Below are 20,626 nucleotides of genomic sequence, written 5' to 3' on the forward strand. Positions count from 1 at the left end.
GACTGCACAAACTCTAGAGTGAAAACGTGTGCATGCTTGTTCAGTAATCAGGCTACTGGGCTGTGTGACATCTTGAATCAAACAAAAACGTCAGCACTGAAACAAATGATTACAACATGGGCAGAAAAAAAGCTTTGTCTCAATGATATTTATACTATAAAACATACATACAAATATCATAACCCCTATTCTGATACTAAAAGGTATGTGCTTCTGTAGATTTGAAAGGCCCATAGAAAATTGACATAATAGATTTTGTACCCAGGGATGTTTTGGGCACAAAACATCCTTGAGTTGTCAACTAATTTGAATTCAACATGAAATCAACCAAAACATTCACCATGACACTGGATTTTAGTTGGGTGTAACCTTTACAAAAAAAGATTGCAGTTTTGAAACTGCAGTAAATGTGCAATAACTGCAGTCTGGTATTTTGGATGCAATAATTGCAGAATAACTGCAGTGCACTGCATTTGAACTGCAGTTATACTGCACTCTGACTGCAGTTACACTTCAAAATTACTGCAGTAAAATAAACAGTGTTATTTTGGATGAAGTATTTGCTGCATACTGCACTCTGACTGCAATCTTTTTTCATAATGGAAAAAAACCTTTTCCACATTGATTCAACGTCATCACATGACAATATTGGGGTTGATGATGTGGAAACAACATTGATTCAACCAGTTCTAGCCTACATGGGTCCCATTATGTATGGCGAAAACCAAACACTACATTCCATAGTAAGAACCTTATACCAACGGTCAAGCATGGTGGTGGTAGTGTGATGGCTTTGCTTCCTCAGGACCTGGATGACTTGCCTTAATAGAATGAACCATGAATTATGCTCTGTATCAGGTCATTTTACAGGAGAATCCATCTGTCAGGTCATCCATCTGTGAGCTGAAGCTAGAGCGCAGCTGGGTCATGCAGCAAGAAAATGATCCAAAACACACAATCAAGTCATGAAAATCGCTAAAAAAGCCACACATTTGAAGTTTTGTAATGGCCTAGACAAAGTGCAGACTTAATCCCAATTGAGATGTTGTGGCAGGACTTGAAACTAGCAGTTCATGCTTGAAAACCCACAAATGTCTCTTGAGCTAAATCAGTTCTGCATGGAAGAGTGGGCCAAAATTCCTCCAGTGATGTGAGGAATTGCAGCTAAAGATGGCACAACCAGTTATTGAGTGTAAGGGCGCAATTACTTTTTCACACAGGGGCATTTGGTGTTGCATAACTTTGTTTATGAAATAAGTATGAAATTGTTGCGTTATTTGTTCACTCAGGTTAACTTTATATAATATTAGGTTGTGGTTGAAGATCTGATAACATTAAGTATTAAAAAAATATGTAAAAGTGGACAAAATTAGAAATGGGGCAAATACTTTTCACAGCCCTGTATATTCACACAATAGCATGTTGGGACATGACCAGGAATGGCCGGGCGTGGAAGCACACAGCATATGGTGGGGGAAATGGTGAGAGCGCACCCTAAACAATGTGACACAGCTGACTGGAGGGGTGCGAGTTAGTGACAGGACACTAAAGATTCCAATAGTGCCTTGCAGAAACGTTAGCTTTAGGTTATGATTTTGAATCAGCTCAATGACCCAGAATCAGCAAGAAGCCTGAATGAAACTGGACTACAACACAAACTCTTCAAATCCATCTTTAATAGAACAGCATATTTTTACTCTTAGAATATTTTCTTACACGTGGTTTTCACATTCTGTTTTTTTCTCACTTAAATAAAGGAACCACACAGCAAACACTTCATATTGCATACTTGAATACAAGGGAAGTTGAATCCTGATTGTACTGCACAAAATTCACAAAACTACCCATGCTGAAAGGAACTGGATGTTGAGGGGGGGCATGATAAACTGAAAAGGGGAACCAATTTGGTTAAAAAAAACATTGTGAATGACTTGTCTTTGTTCAACCTGTTTAGAAGCTAAACAAGTCGAGCTAGCTAACATTTCAAACCTTAAACACATGGAGAAATTAGAACACCACAGAGCACATACAAAAACATGTAATCATGACAAATGGTATAGGAAAGGCATTCAAATGAAAAGGCAAACTAGTGTTTAGGGTTCATATTAAACTGCAGTCACTGAGCCATTGCATTGTAAATACATTTCCCATGAAACACTTCCACAAAAGGTATGTGGACTGGAGATATAAAAAATAACACAAACATAATTAGCTTTGCTTTTTTTGTGACCCCTCTTGGGAACAACGGATTTGGGATACAAGATACAGTACATTGGTGTTGACATTGTCAAAAACAAATTTGCTCATGCATGTTTAGCTGGCAAAACATTTTTTAATTATTATTATTATTTTATTTTTTTCAAATCTGAGCTTGCTGAACATCTACAAGTCAATGATTGCCAAATCCTTAATACCTGAGGCTCAATATAGAAATATTTCAGAGTATGTTTATTAGCAAACTCATTATCAATACCATGCTAGCTTAGACGCCATATATTGTTTAACTATGAACGAGATGACTGAACATACCTTCTCACTGTGATGTAGGGAGGATATCAATGAAACTGCATGGTTGATTTATATAATCAAGTATCTTCAACTATACTATCTTCATTTAATATCTTAATTAAATGGTTCAACACAGTGCTAGGCAACACTTAAAGATGTTTTCTTTTGTCAAATATATTAAATCAAATTATAACAAAATACAATTTTAGTCCCTACCATCCTCCCTGCATTTGATCCAAGATCCTAAAGGACTAGATAGGTGAGAGTAGTATGGTGAAAGCTTCACATAGCCTATCAGAGGAAGCCATCATCTTATTACTTCCACGTGTCGAAACATTGTGATCTGGGAACACTGAAACGGTAGGATCCAAAGGAAGAGACAAGAGACTGAAATACAATAGTGTCACTGTCTTTTGCTCAGTTTCACTTGGTCAACTGAATTTGAAGATTTTCACACTAGATAACATTAGAGCTGCAGTGTACTGTATGTAGAGAACAGAGGTCTACCCAAACAGACATATAATGACTCCACATCCACAACGATTAAAACATGGCAAGGCACCAGCCTGAACATAATTACCATGCATAGCAGCCAATGTGTTTGTGTCTATGCATTTATCTGTATGTGGGTTGGCCTGGGTGTGTTTGCACGTCTCTGTGGTACAGTAAGTTGAAAACTACTCCTCAGCCCCAACTACAGCCAGCTAATGAAGCAGACATCTGAACTAATGTTAACTCAAATTAACCGCCACGAGGCTCTCTGGGTATGCGACACAGATTACAGATCAGAGCAATTCATCACTAACTCGGTCCCAGATCTGTTGGTGCTGTATAGTCAACTCTGATGATAGAGGTTGGCAAGAATGCAAACAGATCTCAGATCAGGCTAATTCCTCACTGGTAATATAATCAATGGTGATTCTAGATGATAAGTATATTTGGACAGGTGAAGTAGCATTGCGATATAAATCTCAGTCAGAGAGAGAGAGAGAGAGAGCAAAGGTGACTGAGTATATTTAGGTCTCTGAACGGGGGCAGGAGGTTCGTATGCATGAATGAGCAGCAGAGTTGCATCCATCATCTGGTATCTATCTATCCACCTCTCTCTCTCTCTTTGTGGGGAGGATGTGAATTCTTCCCCCTTTTCAGATGGATCCCGACAATGAGGAGAACTTTGTGACTGGTGATAATGTCATCAAGACGTCCCACTAACCATGAATACTCCACACACACGAAACAAACACATGTGCTCGCACACACACGTCAGGAGATATCACGCGTCCAGTCATCAGCCCAATAACGCACATATGAAGCTGTACATAGATTGGTTGCACTAAAAACCAGCAGACTCAGCAGTCTTCCAGGACCAGGACCGCTGAAACACATGCTGTCATAATGGATGAAGTCACTCTCCACTGCAAGATTCTCCCTCATCATAAAGGTTCACTCAAATGCCTGTGACATTGAAATAGGCCCTTCAAAGATGAATTATGTTAGTCCATTATGTATTCTCCACATTTCCAATCCCCTCCCCCTACACTTGGAGATGGCACCAACTAACCAACGAGGCAGTCCCATGTACTCAGATGCGATACAGAGAAAACACACACTTCATTCAAACTCCATCTGGAGTCCTTGATACAGTGCTACTAGTCATCCCTTTTTTTCATCCGGTTGCCAGTCTTTTAGAAGAATATCCTATTCTTCATAATGTTCTATGGTGTTGTTAGTCCTGACTTGAGTAAAGCAACCATAAGAGCTTGGTGATCAGTCTGACAGCCACAGTAGTCCAGGGTTGTGTTCATTCGGGCACACCGGAACAAAACGTGTTGCAACGGAAAACAAAAACAAGCATTTCTAAGTTCAGATGGTACCTCCCTGTTTTGTTCCGTTTTGTTCCTCCTGAACAGGGCCCTGTTTCCAGTTAATGTCAACGGAGCTGCCGATAGCAAACCTAGGATTGCTATATAACCAGTGAGTTACTGAACATGGCCCCTTTGGATTGTCATTATAATTTGCTATGAGATGTCCCTTATGAAACATACAATTGATTGATATGCTTCTGAATATGAACTTTGAACACTCCTTCTTATAGTCTGTTGGTTGGATTGAGGTGCATGAGGACAGTCAGCCAGGGGTACTAGGATTAAAAGGCATCAACAGAAGGTTATTGTTCACCTGGCCAGTTGCCATCTTTATTTTCCCCTGCTTCCCCTCCCATGCAGCTGAACTTCTCCAAAATGGCTTCCGCGCTGATCCGGGGAAGGCCGGCGTCCAGCGGACAGCCCTCCACCAGGCTGTTCATGGGAGTGGCCGGCACCTGGAAGTCCTCCTCCATCCCAGAGTCCTCGGTGCCCAGCAGGCGGCGGCGGTGGTGCCGGGAGGCTGAGAAGCAGCGGGGACGGGCGTCGTCGGCGAAACTAGGCGACCCTGTGGGGTCAACGTGGTCGTCCAGCTCCTCAAAGTCCTCCGCCTCCCCACAATGCACTTGCTTCTTATCCCACTCCTTCAGGAAGTTCTTGAGGATAGGCAGCACTTTCTTGCGGGAGGCCAGTGCGTTGCCTTGGAGATAAGACTTGATGTTGTTGAAGGGGCTGCTCATTGGAGAGAAGCTCAGAGAGGGGTTGCACGACTTTTCTAATGCTTGGCTCACCTACAGCAGAATGAGAAACACACAGTGTATTGCTATTTCATAGTTGCCTTTTTAACATTGACTAATATTCTCAAATTGTCATGCCTGCATTTGCCCAAAAGGCAACTTTGATATATCTCACTTACAGACATGCTTAATATCAAAGAATAATACATAACAATACCATTTATTTTCACACCAAGGAATAGTTTCTGAGGGCCAATATTAAACTAACTAAGATAGGTTGGTTGGCACAAAAGTAGACCATTTTTTGAGGATATTTTTAAACCGTGGGGAGGAAAGATTCACATCGATATTCAAATGGCTTCTTTACAATAAACTGAACTCATATAAAATACCTTTCATGATCATGAACACAAATGTGACGCATATTTAGGAAAGCACAAAATGGGTCAATTCAGCCAAGTCTATTAGAGGGCTACGTGGAACTACTACTTATGATATAACTACCCCTATCAAATCTATTATATTACTACCCCTATAAATATTAAATCATTACACATCATATGGCATAGGGGTCAATATATTGTAAGAGTGGGCATGACAGTGCAGTTCATACCTCCTCCCTATAGAGGGTGCTGGAACTGTAGACCGCCAGCTGCCGATGGGGCTCACTGCGTTCGTTAAAAGAGATTGTCATGGCGACCACCGCACCGAAACGGTGTTTGTGACAGAACTCACAAAGCTCCTGTTGTAGGCTCCTCCGCTGTAGGAACACCTGTCGAACGAACGGGATGACGTACAACAGCAAACAAAAAAACGTTATTATATAGAGAACAGAAATTGGTTCAAACACAATTCAAAATCTTTAAAATACTTTGAGCGTTTGCTTGGTTTCGTTCCAAAGACCAAGTTCAATCAAGTACAGATACAGTATAAATGATTTCAAATAGTATTTCAACTGAGGTCTGATAGAGAAATATTCTGGCATGCAACAAAACTGTGTCATGCATGTGTGTACAGTCAACGCATGATACATGTGATGGCATGGGGCTGAAGCCAGTAAAATAGAAAGTATTTGTAAAAATAATATATTTGGCCTCCTGAATGGCGTAGCGGTCTAAGGTACTGCATCGCTGTGCTAGAGGCGTTACCACAGACCCGGGTTCATTCTCGGATACAGAAATTAACCCTGGAGTCCCATAGGACGACGCGGCTTAGGGGAGGGTTAGGCCGGTGGGGCTTTACTTGGCTCATCGCGCTCTAGAGACTCCTTGTGGCGGACCAGGTGCCTGTGGGCTGACCCCGGTCATTGGCGTTTCCTCCAACACATTGGTGCGGCTGGCTACCGGGTTAAGCTGGCGGGTGTTAAGGAGTGCGGTTAGGTGGGTCATGTTTCGGAGGATGCGTGACTTCGCCTCTCCTGAGCCCTTTGGGTAGTTGCAGCGATGAGACTAGCTAGAAAAAGCGGTACATTTTTTTACATTCTGGGATCTACTGAATTGCAGCAGCGACGGCCACTCAGATATCAGGGAGTGGTCTTAACTAACAGACATGACTCCTGTCACTATTGTTTAACCTGGTCTGAAGCAACACAGTAGCTACTGATCTATTTTGAGTACGCTAATCAGACTCTACATTTTACGCTCAGAGACGTTAGTTTAATATAGGTGTCATTTTCTGATAAGGGAATTATATACTTAAAGGTAATGATTAAAAAATTCCGCCCTGAAACGTAACTATTAGTGATTATTAGTTTATGTAGCATGTATAATGAATGATTAAAGTACCAAACGTACGTACAATAAGGTTTGGTAGAGACATGTGAGGGAGAGAAATGTGTGTGTGTGTGTGTGTGTGTGTGTCTAAGAAAATACCGAGAACAATTCAACTGTGTTTGACCCGACCTGGCTAGAACTCTGAGAAACTTATGATAGGACAGGGAATCCGTTCAAGGTTCCTCTAATCTCGGGGGAATGGAACTGTCGGCTTGGTAGTGATAAACAGTGGTGAGAACTATGGGGAAAAGATACAACTCATCTACTGTTCGTGTGTATGTATGTAGGTAGGATATCTACGGTTTGTGTGAAGGTATGTGCGTAAATAGGGAGTGAGTTATAAAATGGATGTCTTTGAATTATGGACATCAGAGCGCTCTCGTGAATAAACTATACGAGCCTTTTGCATAAGCTGAGTCTTTGCCTAATTATTATTAAACCCAGGGTCTTACAAACCTCGGGGATTGGTCAAAGCTTATTGATTGTTAGTTATTATCATTGGGATTGAAAATTCACATGCCACTTTCACTCCTAGATGGCTTGTCACTGCATATACACTACATTGCCAAAAGTATGTGGACACCTGCTTGTCAAACATCTCATTCCAAAATCATGGACATTAATATGGAGGTGGTCCCCCTTTGCTGCTATAACAGCTTCCACTCTTCTGGGAAGACATTCCACTAGATGTTAGAACATTGCTGCAGGGACTGGCTTCTATTCAGCTACAAGAGCATTAGTGAGGTCAGGCATTGATGTTGGGAAATTAGGCCTGGCTCGCAGTCGGTGTTCCAAGTCATCCCAAAGGTGTTCGATGGAGTTGAGGTTAGAGCCCTGTGCAAGCCAGTCAAGTTCTTCCACACCGATTGTGACAAACCATTTCTGTACGGACCTCGCTTTGTGCACAGGGGCATTGTCATGATGAAACAGGAAATGGCCTTCCCCAAACGGTTGCCACAAAGTTTGAAGCACAGAATCGTCTAGAATGTCATTGTTTGCTGTAGCGTTAAGATTGCCCTTCACTGGAACTAAGGGGCCTAACCCGAACCATGAAAAACAGCCGCAGACCATTATTCCTCCTCCGCCAAACTTTACAGTTGGCACTATGCATTGGGGCAGGTAGCGTTCTCCTGGCATCCTCCAAACCAAGATTTGTCTGTTGGACTTCCAGATGGTGAAGTGTTATTCATCACTCCAGAAAACGTGTTTCTACTGCTCCAGAGTCCAACGCTTGGCATTGCGCATGGTGATCTTAGGCTTGTGTGCGGTTGCTCGGCCATGGAAACCCACTTCATGAAGCTCCCGACGAAAACAGTACTTGTGCTGACATTGCTTCCAGAGGCAGTTTGGAACTTGGTAGCGAGTGTTGCAACCGAGGATAGACGCTTCAGAACTCTGCGGTCCCGTTCTGTGTGCTTGTGTGGCCTACCACTTCTCGGCTGAGCCGATGTTGCTCCTAGACGTTTCCACTTCACAATAACAGCACTTAGTTGACTGGGGCAGCTCTAGCAGGGCAGAAATTTGACAAACTGACTTGTGGGAAAGATGGTATCCTATGACGGTGCCAGGTTGAAAGGTCATTCTACTACCAATGTTTGTCTATGGAGATTGCATGGCGGTGTGCTTGTTTTTAAACACCTCTCAGCAATGGGTGTGGCTGAAATAGCCGAATCCGCTAATTTGAAGCGATGTCCACATACCTTTGTCTATAGAGCGTAGTTGCACCTCCCTGAGGCAGAGGCTCCATTGCCAAAATGAATTAGAACATTTATATTCTCCCAAGATTATAGACAAATTGGTAACATTGTTGCATTAATGAAGACTTAAGATTATAATAGTGGAATACAATTCTCTCAAAGGAGTAGGAAATATGACTTGGTGAATCATCTGCAAACCCAAATTTGTTAAAGAGTTGGTTGGTCATTCAAAGGCAAATTAGGCAATTCTAATGCATTGTTGTTAATGGGGAAGAGTAAATGTTCACATACACCCAGTGTGATCCTGAGAGGGTGCTGTGAAAGGTAGACTCAGCCATATTCCTTAACCACAAGGAGCAGGGCAACTTCCGACACAAAGACCGCGTGAAGCAGGAGGCTGCACTCGTCAGCATTTGTTGTCAGGCAGCTGTCACAATGCATTAGAGAGATGCAAACTCCTGTGCAGATGTTTAACAGTGTATGTGTTGGTGCTGACGAGTGCAGACACTTTCTTTTTCACTCTCTTGCTGCACTGCTCTTGTGATGATTAATATCATTGAGTCTCAGTTTAAAGCATGGTGGCGGCAGAGTGGATTAAGTGAAGTAACAGCATGGCTAGACAGTACGTACATCTAGTGTCATATAGACAGTGCAGACTGCCAGTCTCAGGTCGCCCCCAGAGACAGCCTTCATGTCCTTTAGCAGGATCTGCTCTGTAGAAAGACCTGTAACACAAACCAATGGGACAAGCAGTATTACAATGGCATTACAATGGAATTGGGTATAGACACTACAAACACTACATGACAAACACTACAGCATATCATAAGTTACCATGTAGATCATATATACAGGGCCCTGTGTTTTGGTTAATCATGGCACAGGACCTGGATATTAACCTTTATTTTAAGCCTTTTCCAGAAATGAGAGTTAGACCAAAAATTATAGCAATTGTCTGAGGACATGAAGGCGGGACCATCTGAAATAAAAAGAAAACAGGGCAGTTTGATGAAAAAGCTTTAAAATGGGCAATAAGTAGTTGCTACATAAACGTTTTTACTTACAAATTAATTATATTTAAAGTTACCATTGGCCTCATCGTAAAATCCCTGAACGGTTTCCTTCCTCTCCAGCAACTGAGTTAGTAAAGACACCTGTATATTTGTATTGACTGGGTGTATTGATACATTCACCATCCAAAGTGTAACTGATAACTTAATTTTGCCCAAACGGATATTCCACGACAGCTTTTTTAACAAAGATTTGACCCATCTACCAGTAGGTGCCCTTTGCCAGGCATTGGAAAACCTCCCTGGTCTTTGTGGTTGAAACTGTGTTTGAAATTCACTGCTCGACTGAGGGAGCTTACAGATAATTACATGTGTAGGGTACAGAGATGAGGTAATCATTTAAAAATCATGTTAAACACTGTTATTGCACACAGAGTGTGACAAACAAATCTCAATTTAATACATTTTAAATTCAGGCTGTAACACAACAAAATGTGGAACAAGTCAATGAGTGTGAATAGTTTCTGAAGGCGATCTATGATGTGACTTGTTTAGCAAATGTGTACTCCTGAACCTATATAGGCTTTCCATAACAAAGGGGTTGAATACGTATTGACTCAAAAGACATTTCAGCTTTTAATTTTTAATTAATTTGTAAAAAAATTAAAAAACATAATTCCACTTTGACATTATGGGATTTTGTGTGTAGGCCAATTGACCAAAAATCTAAATTTCATCCATTTTAAAATCAGGCTGTAACACAACAACATTTTGAAAAAGTCAAGGGCACTGTATAACATAACACAACCCTGGAATTTGGTCAAAACAAGGCAGAATGAACATCACCTCGGGTATGTAAGTTATGTAAGTTCAAGGCCGACCGCGTTACTGCAGGCATTATTAGCAGAAAACAGGATTGCAATCTTTGTGTGAATACATTTTTTAAAGAAGACAATAGTGGTACCAATATCATGGTACCCCGGTCGGCCTTCAACTTGAGTTACTCAATGAGAGGGGGCAGCACTGAGCTAGCCTGCAACACTTCCTGGAGTAGCTCAAACTGTGCATGTTATGTCTCTATGAGATGCCATCTTAACAGACTTTATGTGGCTTCAATGTGCTTTTGAGTTTTACATAGGAATTAATGGTGTCATGTGATCAATGTCTTTTTCCAGTCATTGGGTCAACAGAGCAGGGGTTCCCACCTAAGGGGTTTGACATCTTATTTTGTTTACTTCTAGATGGTCACTCCACAACATTCTTTTGAGGTTGTGTGAAATCTCAAACTTACTCTACAACATTCTCTTTAAATAATGGTACCTCTTTATTTGAATGACATGTCATAACAGTGTCATAATACTGACATAATAATGTCATATTGTCATGACATCTTATGTCAAGTGACAAGGCAGATTCATTTTGTGCACCTCTCAACACCTCTCCCATGGCATGTTTTTCCCACCTTTTTACCTGAGATGTCAAACTTGGCGCTTTGTAGGGACTGGAAGAGGGCGCCCCTGGGCGGCAGGTCAGGGAAACGCGACTCCAGCAGGCAGGACAGTTGGCTGTCCTTGGGTGTGACCTTGCCCGCCTCAGGGGCCATGTTGACACAATCCAGCACGATGGCCCCTGTGTGGGCACACTGCCAAGTATAGGTGAACTGAGCCAATGGTTACTGCTGGCATTGACAAACAAGTGCAACTACAAGAGAGTTGTCGGATTCAGTGATAATTCATCCTGACATATTCCCCACTGCCTAGTTCTGAGGTATACATTGATTAAAGACCCAGAGACATTGTGGCCCTCGAGGACTGGAGTTTGACACGTTATAGAGAATGCTGGATGTAAGAGAATTATTGCTGTGGCAACCTTACCGTATAATAATTGAGCCACCTGTCTGTCTAGCACTTCAGGTGCCTTGTGGTGAATGCGCTCTGTCACCAAGGTAGCACAGGAACCCACGGTTTCCACGGTGACGGAACAGGACATGGAGGGTGTCCTCTCGAGGTGGTGGTGGTCAATGACTTCCACAACTGCATCCTCCAAGTCGATGTCGGCACTACAGGGAAAAGTCAGGGTTGAGTGAATGTTGTGAAATACGTTGTGTCATACATCTTTAACTATGTGTTTCCTCAATCTTGGTCCAGGAAACTGGCCCTCCACAAATCAGGCACTTCCCATAACTTTGATCTGTGTTGTCAATACTACTTGATACTGTAGGTATCAGTGCAAGAAAATCTGAGTGAGAGAAAGGCAATGCGATGGCAACGGAGAGAACGAGAGAAAGAGAATGCGAGTTATAAATAAATAAATAGAAAGAGTAATGTTGCAACCGATGACCTAGGAAGCACGTTGTGGTCCACCAGGGTGAGCATCAACCTCTTGGCTCTATGGAGCCCTGCCAGGTCCACCTCGTCACGGAACACCAGAGCCTCAGGTGGAACACCGCTCTCCTTCAGTAGGAACACGTTGTCGGACCGCAGGGGGAACTCAGCCCTCGGGATGTTCAGCACCGGCACCACAGTCTTACCTGAGCTGCCAGACGTCTGGGAACAAAGGGGGATGAAAGAAGAGGAGGAGAAAAGGAGGGAAGGATAGAAGAGGGAGACCAGATCAAAACAGATATCTGACACCAACTCACCTTCCTGCTGAGGCTAGCTGGGATTCCTCTGCAATGTTTTTGTCCATCTTCACAGGCCTTGGGGGATCTTGAGTATCTGAGGTTGTGTGAATATTTCATGAGTAGCGGGGGCGTATAGGCTAGCGAGCAGCTTAAACCAGGGGTTAGGGAGGACGGATGGATCAATGCAGTAATGAAAGATAAGAAGAGACTGGTGCCCGATGGCTAGGGCACCGACACTGTTTTTATGCTTGAGTGACTCTGAGGGTTGTCTGCTCCTATTTTGGAAAATGCTGTGCATTTTGATTACGCTTGGTCAAGCTATTCATGGCCCTCAGACTTACAAATGAGTCACTCAGCGCAAATTCCGCGCCTGCGGTGCTTCAGGACTTTGGCCCAGCTCTCTCAACTCTGTTCACAAGTCAAAGAGAAGATACTTATTCATTACCGCATAGCAGGACGTATTCGTCCACCAATTTGCTTTCAAACAACTGCACTATAGAGTTGTCATTTTGCTTGTATGGGACTTAAAAGGAAAATTCCAGTCAAAAAGTATCTTTTGGTATTTGTCCACTTTTGATACAGTCCCAAAATGTATTGCATGCCAGCAATCAAGTTTTGAAGATATAGAACTTAAAAATATATATTGTTCATAATTACATAAGCTCATTCTAGAAGCCTCTGGAGAGCCTAAAATGTTGTCAAGGGCCTGCGGGCCCCAATTTCGGCAGCCCTGAAGTAGTGTCAATATTTATTACCGTATAAAAACCTAAACATATGAGGGGAATGAATAATTCAGGTATGCTAACTTATTTCCGACCTGGGCTGAGGGATTCCCTAATGAGAGGCGGTACAGGCTAGAAGCTAGCTTTGGACTCACTTTGGACAGAAAGTAGGCAAAGGCAAGGGACGACACCATGGAGTCGAGGTCACAGGCCTCGTTGCCAAGGATGACGTGGATCCCAGAGCTTCCCTCCGCACTGCCCTAAGGAGGTTATGAAAAAATAAAGGAGGAAGAAAAAGAGCAAGAGGGTGGTAAAATTCTGTCAGCTTTATACTTTGCAGATTTGTAAACAGTTTGTTTTAACACAGCCAAGGCTAGTCAAAATGTAAAAAGTACTAGTATCATCTAAACCAAGGGTTTCCAACCTTTTATAGCATGAGAGTTTCTTCATGAAATGAGAGCTACAAAATTATGAAACGTTGCGAGCAACTCATACATTTTCTCTAGCTTTCAAATAGGCACACATTATACTTTTCCAAATTCATTTTTCTTGGTTTTACACTCTCAAAATTACAATTGTTCATAGAGAAACAATGGAATTGGATGTTCTGAGCCCATGTCAATGCTTAAATCACATCAGAAGACCATTTTTGAGGGCATTTTGCTAAAAAGTCCTGTGCTTGTCTAACAATTTTTTTGCTGCTGCATATGTCATGTCATGACAGAGTTTGATAAACAAAAGCCAACCCGATTGATAGAAATAATCATGCCATAATTCTGCCAGGTGTTATGCTCGTCGATATGATCAGACCAAGGTGCAGCGTGGTAGGCGTACATTTTGTTTTTATTAAAAATAAACACCTAAAAACAACAAAAGGAAAACGAACATAACGTTCGGTAGGCTACAAGAGCTGTACAAAAACAACATCCCACAAAACTAAGGTGGCAAAACAGGCTGCCTAAGTATGATTCCCAATCAGAGACAACGACAGACAGCTGTCCCTGATTGAGAACCATATCCGGCCAAAACAGAAATAAAGAACATAGAGTTCCCCACCCGAGTCACACCCTGACCAACCAAACATAAAGAATAAAAAGATCTCTACGGTCAGGGCGTGAAATTAAGCCTACTTTTCAGTTAATATTTCATTAAGAAGACAGTTATCATGATTGCTAACTAGCTACACGAAGTGAATGGTAGAGACAAACGCGTGCACCACACAAGACATACAGGGTCAATATAGCTTGGAATTAATTGGCAGATATAGTGTTATGTTTGTCTTTTTAAGCCACTTGTGGCTAACTAGGGGCGGGATAATGAACTTAAGGTGTCTGATACTTGTGAGATTTGTTTATGACAGTTTGCGGTGGAACACGTGAAAAATACATGCACTTTCAGAATTGTTTAGTGAGTTACTTATAGGTGGGCTGCAAGCTTCTGGTAGCTCGCGATCAACCTGTTGGAGACCCAAACAGTCGTCAGAATGTTTGATACCTACCTGCAGTCAGTTATTGATTAGCCAAAATTTAGCCTACTGAAACAAATCCTATTTTGACAGCCTGAAATGGTTGCCAGTCAGGCTCACAGTAGTTAGTTAGCATCTAGCCTATGCTAACATTGTTGGACTGCTGATTATAATCTAATTAGGCGTATCAACGAACATCAACTACCTTAAGTTTAATAACAGTGAGTGAATGTGCAGCTGAAACTGTGATATAGCCTTATTGGACTCAGCGGGATATTTTCATTTGGATCATTTAGCTGTCGGTTGATAGACCCACTGTGATAATGAGTGTGATTAGTCTCGCTTTATCTGTGACATGATGTAAGAAACAGTGTTATTACTGACAACGGGGGGGGGAGATGGCCTTGCTGTGATGTGATGATTCAAAAGCAGTGAAAGCACTAATTACCAGTGTGTGTGGCAGCATTCAGTATAAACACAAAAAAGAAAAACCAGCCATCTGGATTCAGCAAAGTTCTTCTGACCCCCTATCCTCTGCATTGTGAACACTTGAATGAGCTAGTTCAGTTAGTTTCTCAACCTGTATTTATCTGTAAATTAGGAGAAAAGGCCCAAACACAAACTATTTAGCAGGTATTATATGCTAACAACTACTTTGCCCCTTCAGGCCACCATAGATTTAACAATGAATCTATAAGGTGGGTCCACGATTGTACTTTGTGAACCAGCGTAACAAGGATAGGATCTCTCCTGTTGATCTCAACATATTGGGAGTTGATGTGCATCCTATTGACTTCAATGGTAAATCAAGAAATATAGCCAGGTCTGCCTCCTAGACTGGTTTTTCTCACCATCAGTATGGGGTGTCGCTAACTGGGTGGAGAGAGCCATTCCGCCCCATGTTAAGGGCCCCAAGGGTGACGGTAACGGGCAGCCAGTGTGCGTGTACTACGACATGGTGTCATGGCCGCCCAGCCTCCCCTTCCCTCGCATCTCCCTCTTCCCAGCGTGCCTGTCACCTCCTATAAGCCGTAGTAGTGGTCAGACCCGGGCAGGCAAGCAGGAACCAAAAGGAGGCTATATTTAACCACAGAGTGTGTGTGCAGCAGAGCTCTCCAACAGTGACTCCACGACTGTTCCATGGCAAATAGAACGATTCAGGGCCACCTCTACTACAGCTATAGTAATCCAGTATTGCAGTATCCATTCAAGGACAAGGCCAGAAATATAAACAAGGGTTAGATAAGAGATGAACAACTTGGTTGGTGGGAAAATGTAGGCCTGTGACACAAATATGGAAGTGCAGAGGGGGAATGTTATGATAGTAAAATGATCATGATAGGATGCTCTGATTCACGCAGCGCTCTGAACTTCATGCATGTCCCTGTGCGACTGTTTTGTTCGCCATCAATTGTAGATAATGGCGTTAATGGGAAATGCTAACTGTTTTGCAACGGGCTTCATATGTAGCTCACTCTATTACTGAGAAATGTCAATTACTGTTTTATAACAGGGCAGGGCACTGCTGTTTTCTAACAGTTATCCTCATATCCCACGCTATTGTGAATGCTACCACTTTAACAGAACAATCCATGTAGGCCTGCATTTGAGTGCAGCGTTCTGGGCAAGGATCACTGAGACACTTTGTCAGCTTCATTGAGTTGATATTGATGAGTCAACAGTGTTCCATTATTACTCAAGCACAAATCAAATGCAGCAACGCACACTGGCTACTCTCACTTGTCTCCCTTTCAGAGTGACCTATCATAGCTCTCATTCCATCTGGTTAATGTAAAACCACACTACACTGAGGCATTCTCTCTCCAATCCACTTAGAACAGGCCTCAGGGATTTGGAGAGGTAAGGCTAACACCCTGCTAAACGGTGGAATTGGTGGACAGAGTCGCAAGGCGTGTGGAGAGAGGGAGGAGAGACAAGCCCTATTCTCCCTCATTCTACATTTCTTTCTCATCCTCATCATCAGTATAACATTTCAGTTAAATACATATTCCAATTTGAGTCCCCTTTTGTTGGGAATAGTGTTATTTTATGTAGGTAATGGTGTAATTTTAGGTAACGGTTATGAACTTCGGTAGTTGGAAATACCTTAGATAGGCAAACATGTATTTTAATCTGTCTGTCGGCATATTTCAAGACATGACATATGAGGGTGCAGTGAGATACCCGACAGGTTGGACGATACTTTTCTCGTCAATCATATTTAAAAAAACGTATACTTAAAAACTGGAAATGAACCAATCGTCCGTCGTTAACGGAAGTGTGTGGGCTACGGAGAGAAACAAAAATGGTGCAGTTTGAGGCCATGTGGCGGAAAGTGATGCGGGCGCTGGAGATGGGGGTGTGTGCTCCTGGGTCTGGGCAGGTGTGATGTAGTTGATGTTTGTATGTTTTAATATTGTGTTTGTATTGTTTATAAAAGATCAAATCAAATCTTAGGAAAAGAAATGGACCATTTCAACAATGTCAGAATTTCCCAATACCAATATATCCTGCCGGTAATTACAATGTCATAACAACAGAATTATGGCACACATAGTCAAGGAAGGAAATGTCTGAAATCTACAGATCTCTACTGTCTCGATCTATTGAACATACCCGTAGTCTTGCCCCATCACTGAAAAGAAAGACTGCTGCAGCCAATAACCTTATATTGACTCTAAGTGTTTGATTATGGGAAAGGTGAGCATGTTGATGAACATGTGGATGAGCATGTTGTGGGCTCCCCAACCCCAGTGTGAGGGCATGAGACAGGACAGGCATACAAAACGTTAGGCTAGTTCTCTTATACTAGCTCCACAGTAGGCAGAGTAGTCAGGGATGACCCCAGACATAAACATTAACACATAGGGCTGGTTTCCCAAACACCGATTAGTCTAGTCCTACAACTAAAAATCCCATTTAATTAAGAATCTCCATTGATATAGACTTTCAGTCCAGGACTAGGCTTAATCCATGTCCAGAAATGTGTATTTATTGATTTTTATTTAACCCTTATTTTACCAGGTAAGTTGACCGAGAACACATTCTCATTTACAGCAACAACCTGGATGAATGAGACCATTCCCTTACACCATGAGGTATGAGGGAAAGACTGGGAATTTAGCCAGCCCTACTCTTAAGATAAGTGCCATTAGATTTTTAGTGACCACCAAGAGTCAGGACACTCATTTAACATCCCATCTGAAAGACAGCACCCTACACAGGGCAATGTCCCCAATCACTGTCCTGGGGTATTGGGATAATTATTTTAGACCAGAGGAAAGAGTGCCTCCTATTGGCTCTCCAACACCACTTCCAGCAGCTTCTGGTCTCCCATCCAGAGACTGACCAGGACCAACATTGCTAAGCTTCAGAGGCAAGCCAGCAGTGGGATGCAGGGTGGTATGCTCCTGGCTCAAACCAGCCCTTAGTCTCCAGCCATGTGAGGAAGCAATAATGTGAAGTGACAGTGGCTAAACTAAGGTTGCCCAGTGCCCACCAGAATACAAAGACCTCCAGTATGGCAGTATCCAGACATAACCTGACCTAAGTGGTTGATATGAACTAGAGGTCGACCGATTATGATTTTTTAACGCCGATACCGATTATTGGAGGATACGATAAATCGGCCGATTTTATTTATTTATTTGTAATAATGACAATTACAACAATACTGAATGAACTCTTATTTTAACTTAATATAATACATTAATAAAATCAATTTAGCCTCAAGTAAATAATGAAACATGTTCAATTTGGTTTAAATAATGCAAAAACAAAGTGTTGGAGAAGAAAGTAAAAGTGCAATATGTGCTATGTAAGACGAGCTAACGTTTCAGTTCCTTGCTCAGAACATGAGTGTAACGGCGTTCTTCGTTTGTCGAAAGAGAGTCGGACCGAAATGCAGCGTGGTGGTTAATCATGATCTTTAATGAGGAAATGGTGACGATACATGAAATAACTAATAAATACAAAAACAACAAACGGAACGTGAAACCTAATTACAGCCTATCTGGTGAAACTACACAGAGACAGGAACAATCACCCACGAAAGACAAAGCGAAACTCAGGCTACCTAAATACGGTTCCCAATCAGAGGCAACGAGAAGCACCTGACTGCTGATTGAGAACCGCCTCAGGCAGCCAAGCCTATACAACACCCCTAATCAGCCGCGATCCCAAATACTACAAACCCCAATACGAAACACAACACACAAACCCATGTCACACCCTGGCCTGAACAAATAATTAAAGAAAACACAAAATACTAAGACCAAGGCGTGACAGAACCCCCCCCCCCAAGGTGCGGACTCCCGGACGCACCTCAAAACCATAGGGAGGGTCCGGGTGGGCGTCTGTCCATGGTGGCGGCTCCGGCTCGGGACGTGGACCCCACTCCATAAATGTCATAGTTCCTCCTCTTCGCGTCCTGGGATAATCCACCCTCGCCGCCGACCATGGCCGAATAGTCCTCACCCAGAACCCCACAGAACTGAGGAGCAGCTCATGACTGAGGGGCATCTCGGGACTGAGGGACAGCTCGGGACTAAGGGGCAGCTCGGGACTAAGGGGCAGCTCGGGACTGAGGGGCAGCTCGGGACTGAGGGGCAGCTTGGGACTGAGGGGCAGCTCGGGACTGAGGCAGCTCGGGACTGAGGCAGCTCGGGACTGAGGGGCAGCTCGGGACTGAGGGGCAGCCCGGAACTGAGGGGCAGCCCGGAACTGAGGGGCAGCCCGGAACAGAGGGGAAGCCCAGTACTGAGAGGAAGCCCAGTACTGAGATGAAGCTCAGGTAGGTAGTAGGCTCCGGTAGATCCTGGCTGGCTGGATCTGGAAGATTCTGGTTGACTAGCAGATCTGGAAGATTCTGGTTGACTGGCGGATCTAGCTGCTCTATGCAGACTGACAGCTCTGACTGCTCCATGCAGGCTGACAGCTCCTTGCAGACTGGCAGCTCTTTGCAGACTGACAGCTCTGACTGCTCCATGCAGGCTGACAGCTCCTTGCAGACTGACAGCTCCTTGCAGACTGACCGCTCCTTGCAGACTGACAGCTCTGACTGCTCCATGCAGGCTGACAGCTCCTTGCAGACTGACAGCTCCTTGCAGACTGGCAGCTCCTTGCAGACTGGCAGCTCCTTGCAGACTGGCAGCTCCTTGCAGACTGACAGCTCCCTGCAGACTGGCAGCTCCCTGCAGACTGGCAGCTCCTTGCAGACTGGCAGCTCCTTGCAGACTGACAGCTCTGGCTGCTTCATGCAGACTGACAGCTCTGACTGCTCCATGCAGGCTGACAGCTCCTTGCAGACTGGCAGCTCCTTGCAGACTGACAGCTCTGACTGCTCCATGCAGGCTGACAGCTCCTTGCAGACTGACAGCTCCTTGCAGACTGACAGCTCCTTGCAGACTGACAGCTCCTTGCAGACTGTCAGCTCCTTGCAGACTGACAGCTCTGACTGCTCCAAGCAGGCTGACAGCACCCTGCAGACTGGCAGCTCAGGCTGCTTCAAACAGGCAGGAGGCTCCGGCAGCGCTGTAGAGAAGGAAGGCTCTGATAGCGCTGAACAGGCGGGAGACTCCGACAGCGCAGGAGAGGAGGAAAACGCTGGCTGCGCTGAACAGGCGGGAGACTCCGACAGCGCAGGAGGGAAGGAAGGCTCTGGCTGTGCTGAACAGGCGGGAGACTCCGACAGAGCAGGAGAGGTGAGGCGCACTGTAGGCCTGATGCGTGGTGCGGGCACTGGTGATACTGGAGCGAGGACACGCACAGGAAGCCTGGTGCGGGGAGCTGCTACCGGAGGACTGGTGTGTGGAGGTGGCTCTGGATAGACCGGACCGTGAAGGCGCACTGGAGCTCTTGAGCACCGAGCCTGCCCAAGCTTACCTGGCTCGATGCCCACTCTAGCCCGGCAAATACGAAGGGCTGGTATGAACCGTACCGGGCTATGCACCCGCACTGGAGACACCGTGCGCTCCATAGCATAACACGGTGTCTGCCCGGTCTCTCTAGCCCACCGGAAAGCACAGGGAGTTTGCGCAGGTCTCCTACCTGGCATAGCCATACTCCCTGTAAGCCCCCCCCAATAATTTTTTGGGGTTGCTTCTCGGGCTTCCTTGCCAACCGTGTTCCCTCGTATCGCCGGCTCCTATCTCCTGCTGCCTCTGCTTCCTCCTTGGGGCGGCGATATTCACCAGGCTGAGCCCAGGGTCCTCTTCCGTCTAATATCATCT

At 44.0% G+C, this 20,626-nt stretch overlaps 1 protein-coding gene across 4 annotated transcripts in view; it reads right to left on the reverse strand.

The window, feature by feature from the left end:
* Nucleotides 1–1,656: 1,656 nt before the first annotated feature.
* Nucleotides 1,657–20,626, reverse strand: part of LOC109875845 (exopolyphosphatase PRUNE1) — a 31,378-nt gene continuing 12,408 nt past the window's right edge. For 3 of the 4 annotated variants that reach the window (XM_031788630.1, XM_031788629.1, XM_031788628.1), the window contains 7 exons: nt 13,087–13,191; nt 11,927–12,132; nt 11,461–11,645; nt 11,057–11,215; nt 9,207–9,301; nt 5,721–5,879; nt 1,657–5,161 (listed from right to left, as the gene is read on the reverse strand). In XM_031788630.1, coding sequence (XP_031644490.1) covers nt 4,676–5,161; nt 5,721–5,879; nt 9,207–9,301; nt 11,057–11,215; nt 11,461–11,645; nt 11,927–12,132; nt 13,087–13,191 — 1,395 coding nt within the window. In that variant the 3' untranslated portion in view covers nt 1,657–4,675. The remainder of the gene's footprint in view (nt 5,162–5,720; nt 5,880–9,206; nt 9,302–11,056; nt 11,216–11,460; nt 11,646–11,926; nt 12,133–13,086; nt 13,192–20,626) is intronic. The other variant, XM_020468267.2, reaches the window with a different exon arrangement.

The sequence above is a fragment of the Oncorhynchus kisutch genome, linkage group LG14 (genome assembly GCF_002021735.2).
Source record: "Oncorhynchus kisutch isolate 150728-3 linkage group LG14, Okis_V2, whole genome shotgun sequence".
Lineage (NCBI taxonomy): Eukaryota > Metazoa > Chordata > Actinopteri > Salmoniformes > Salmonidae > Oncorhynchus > Oncorhynchus kisutch.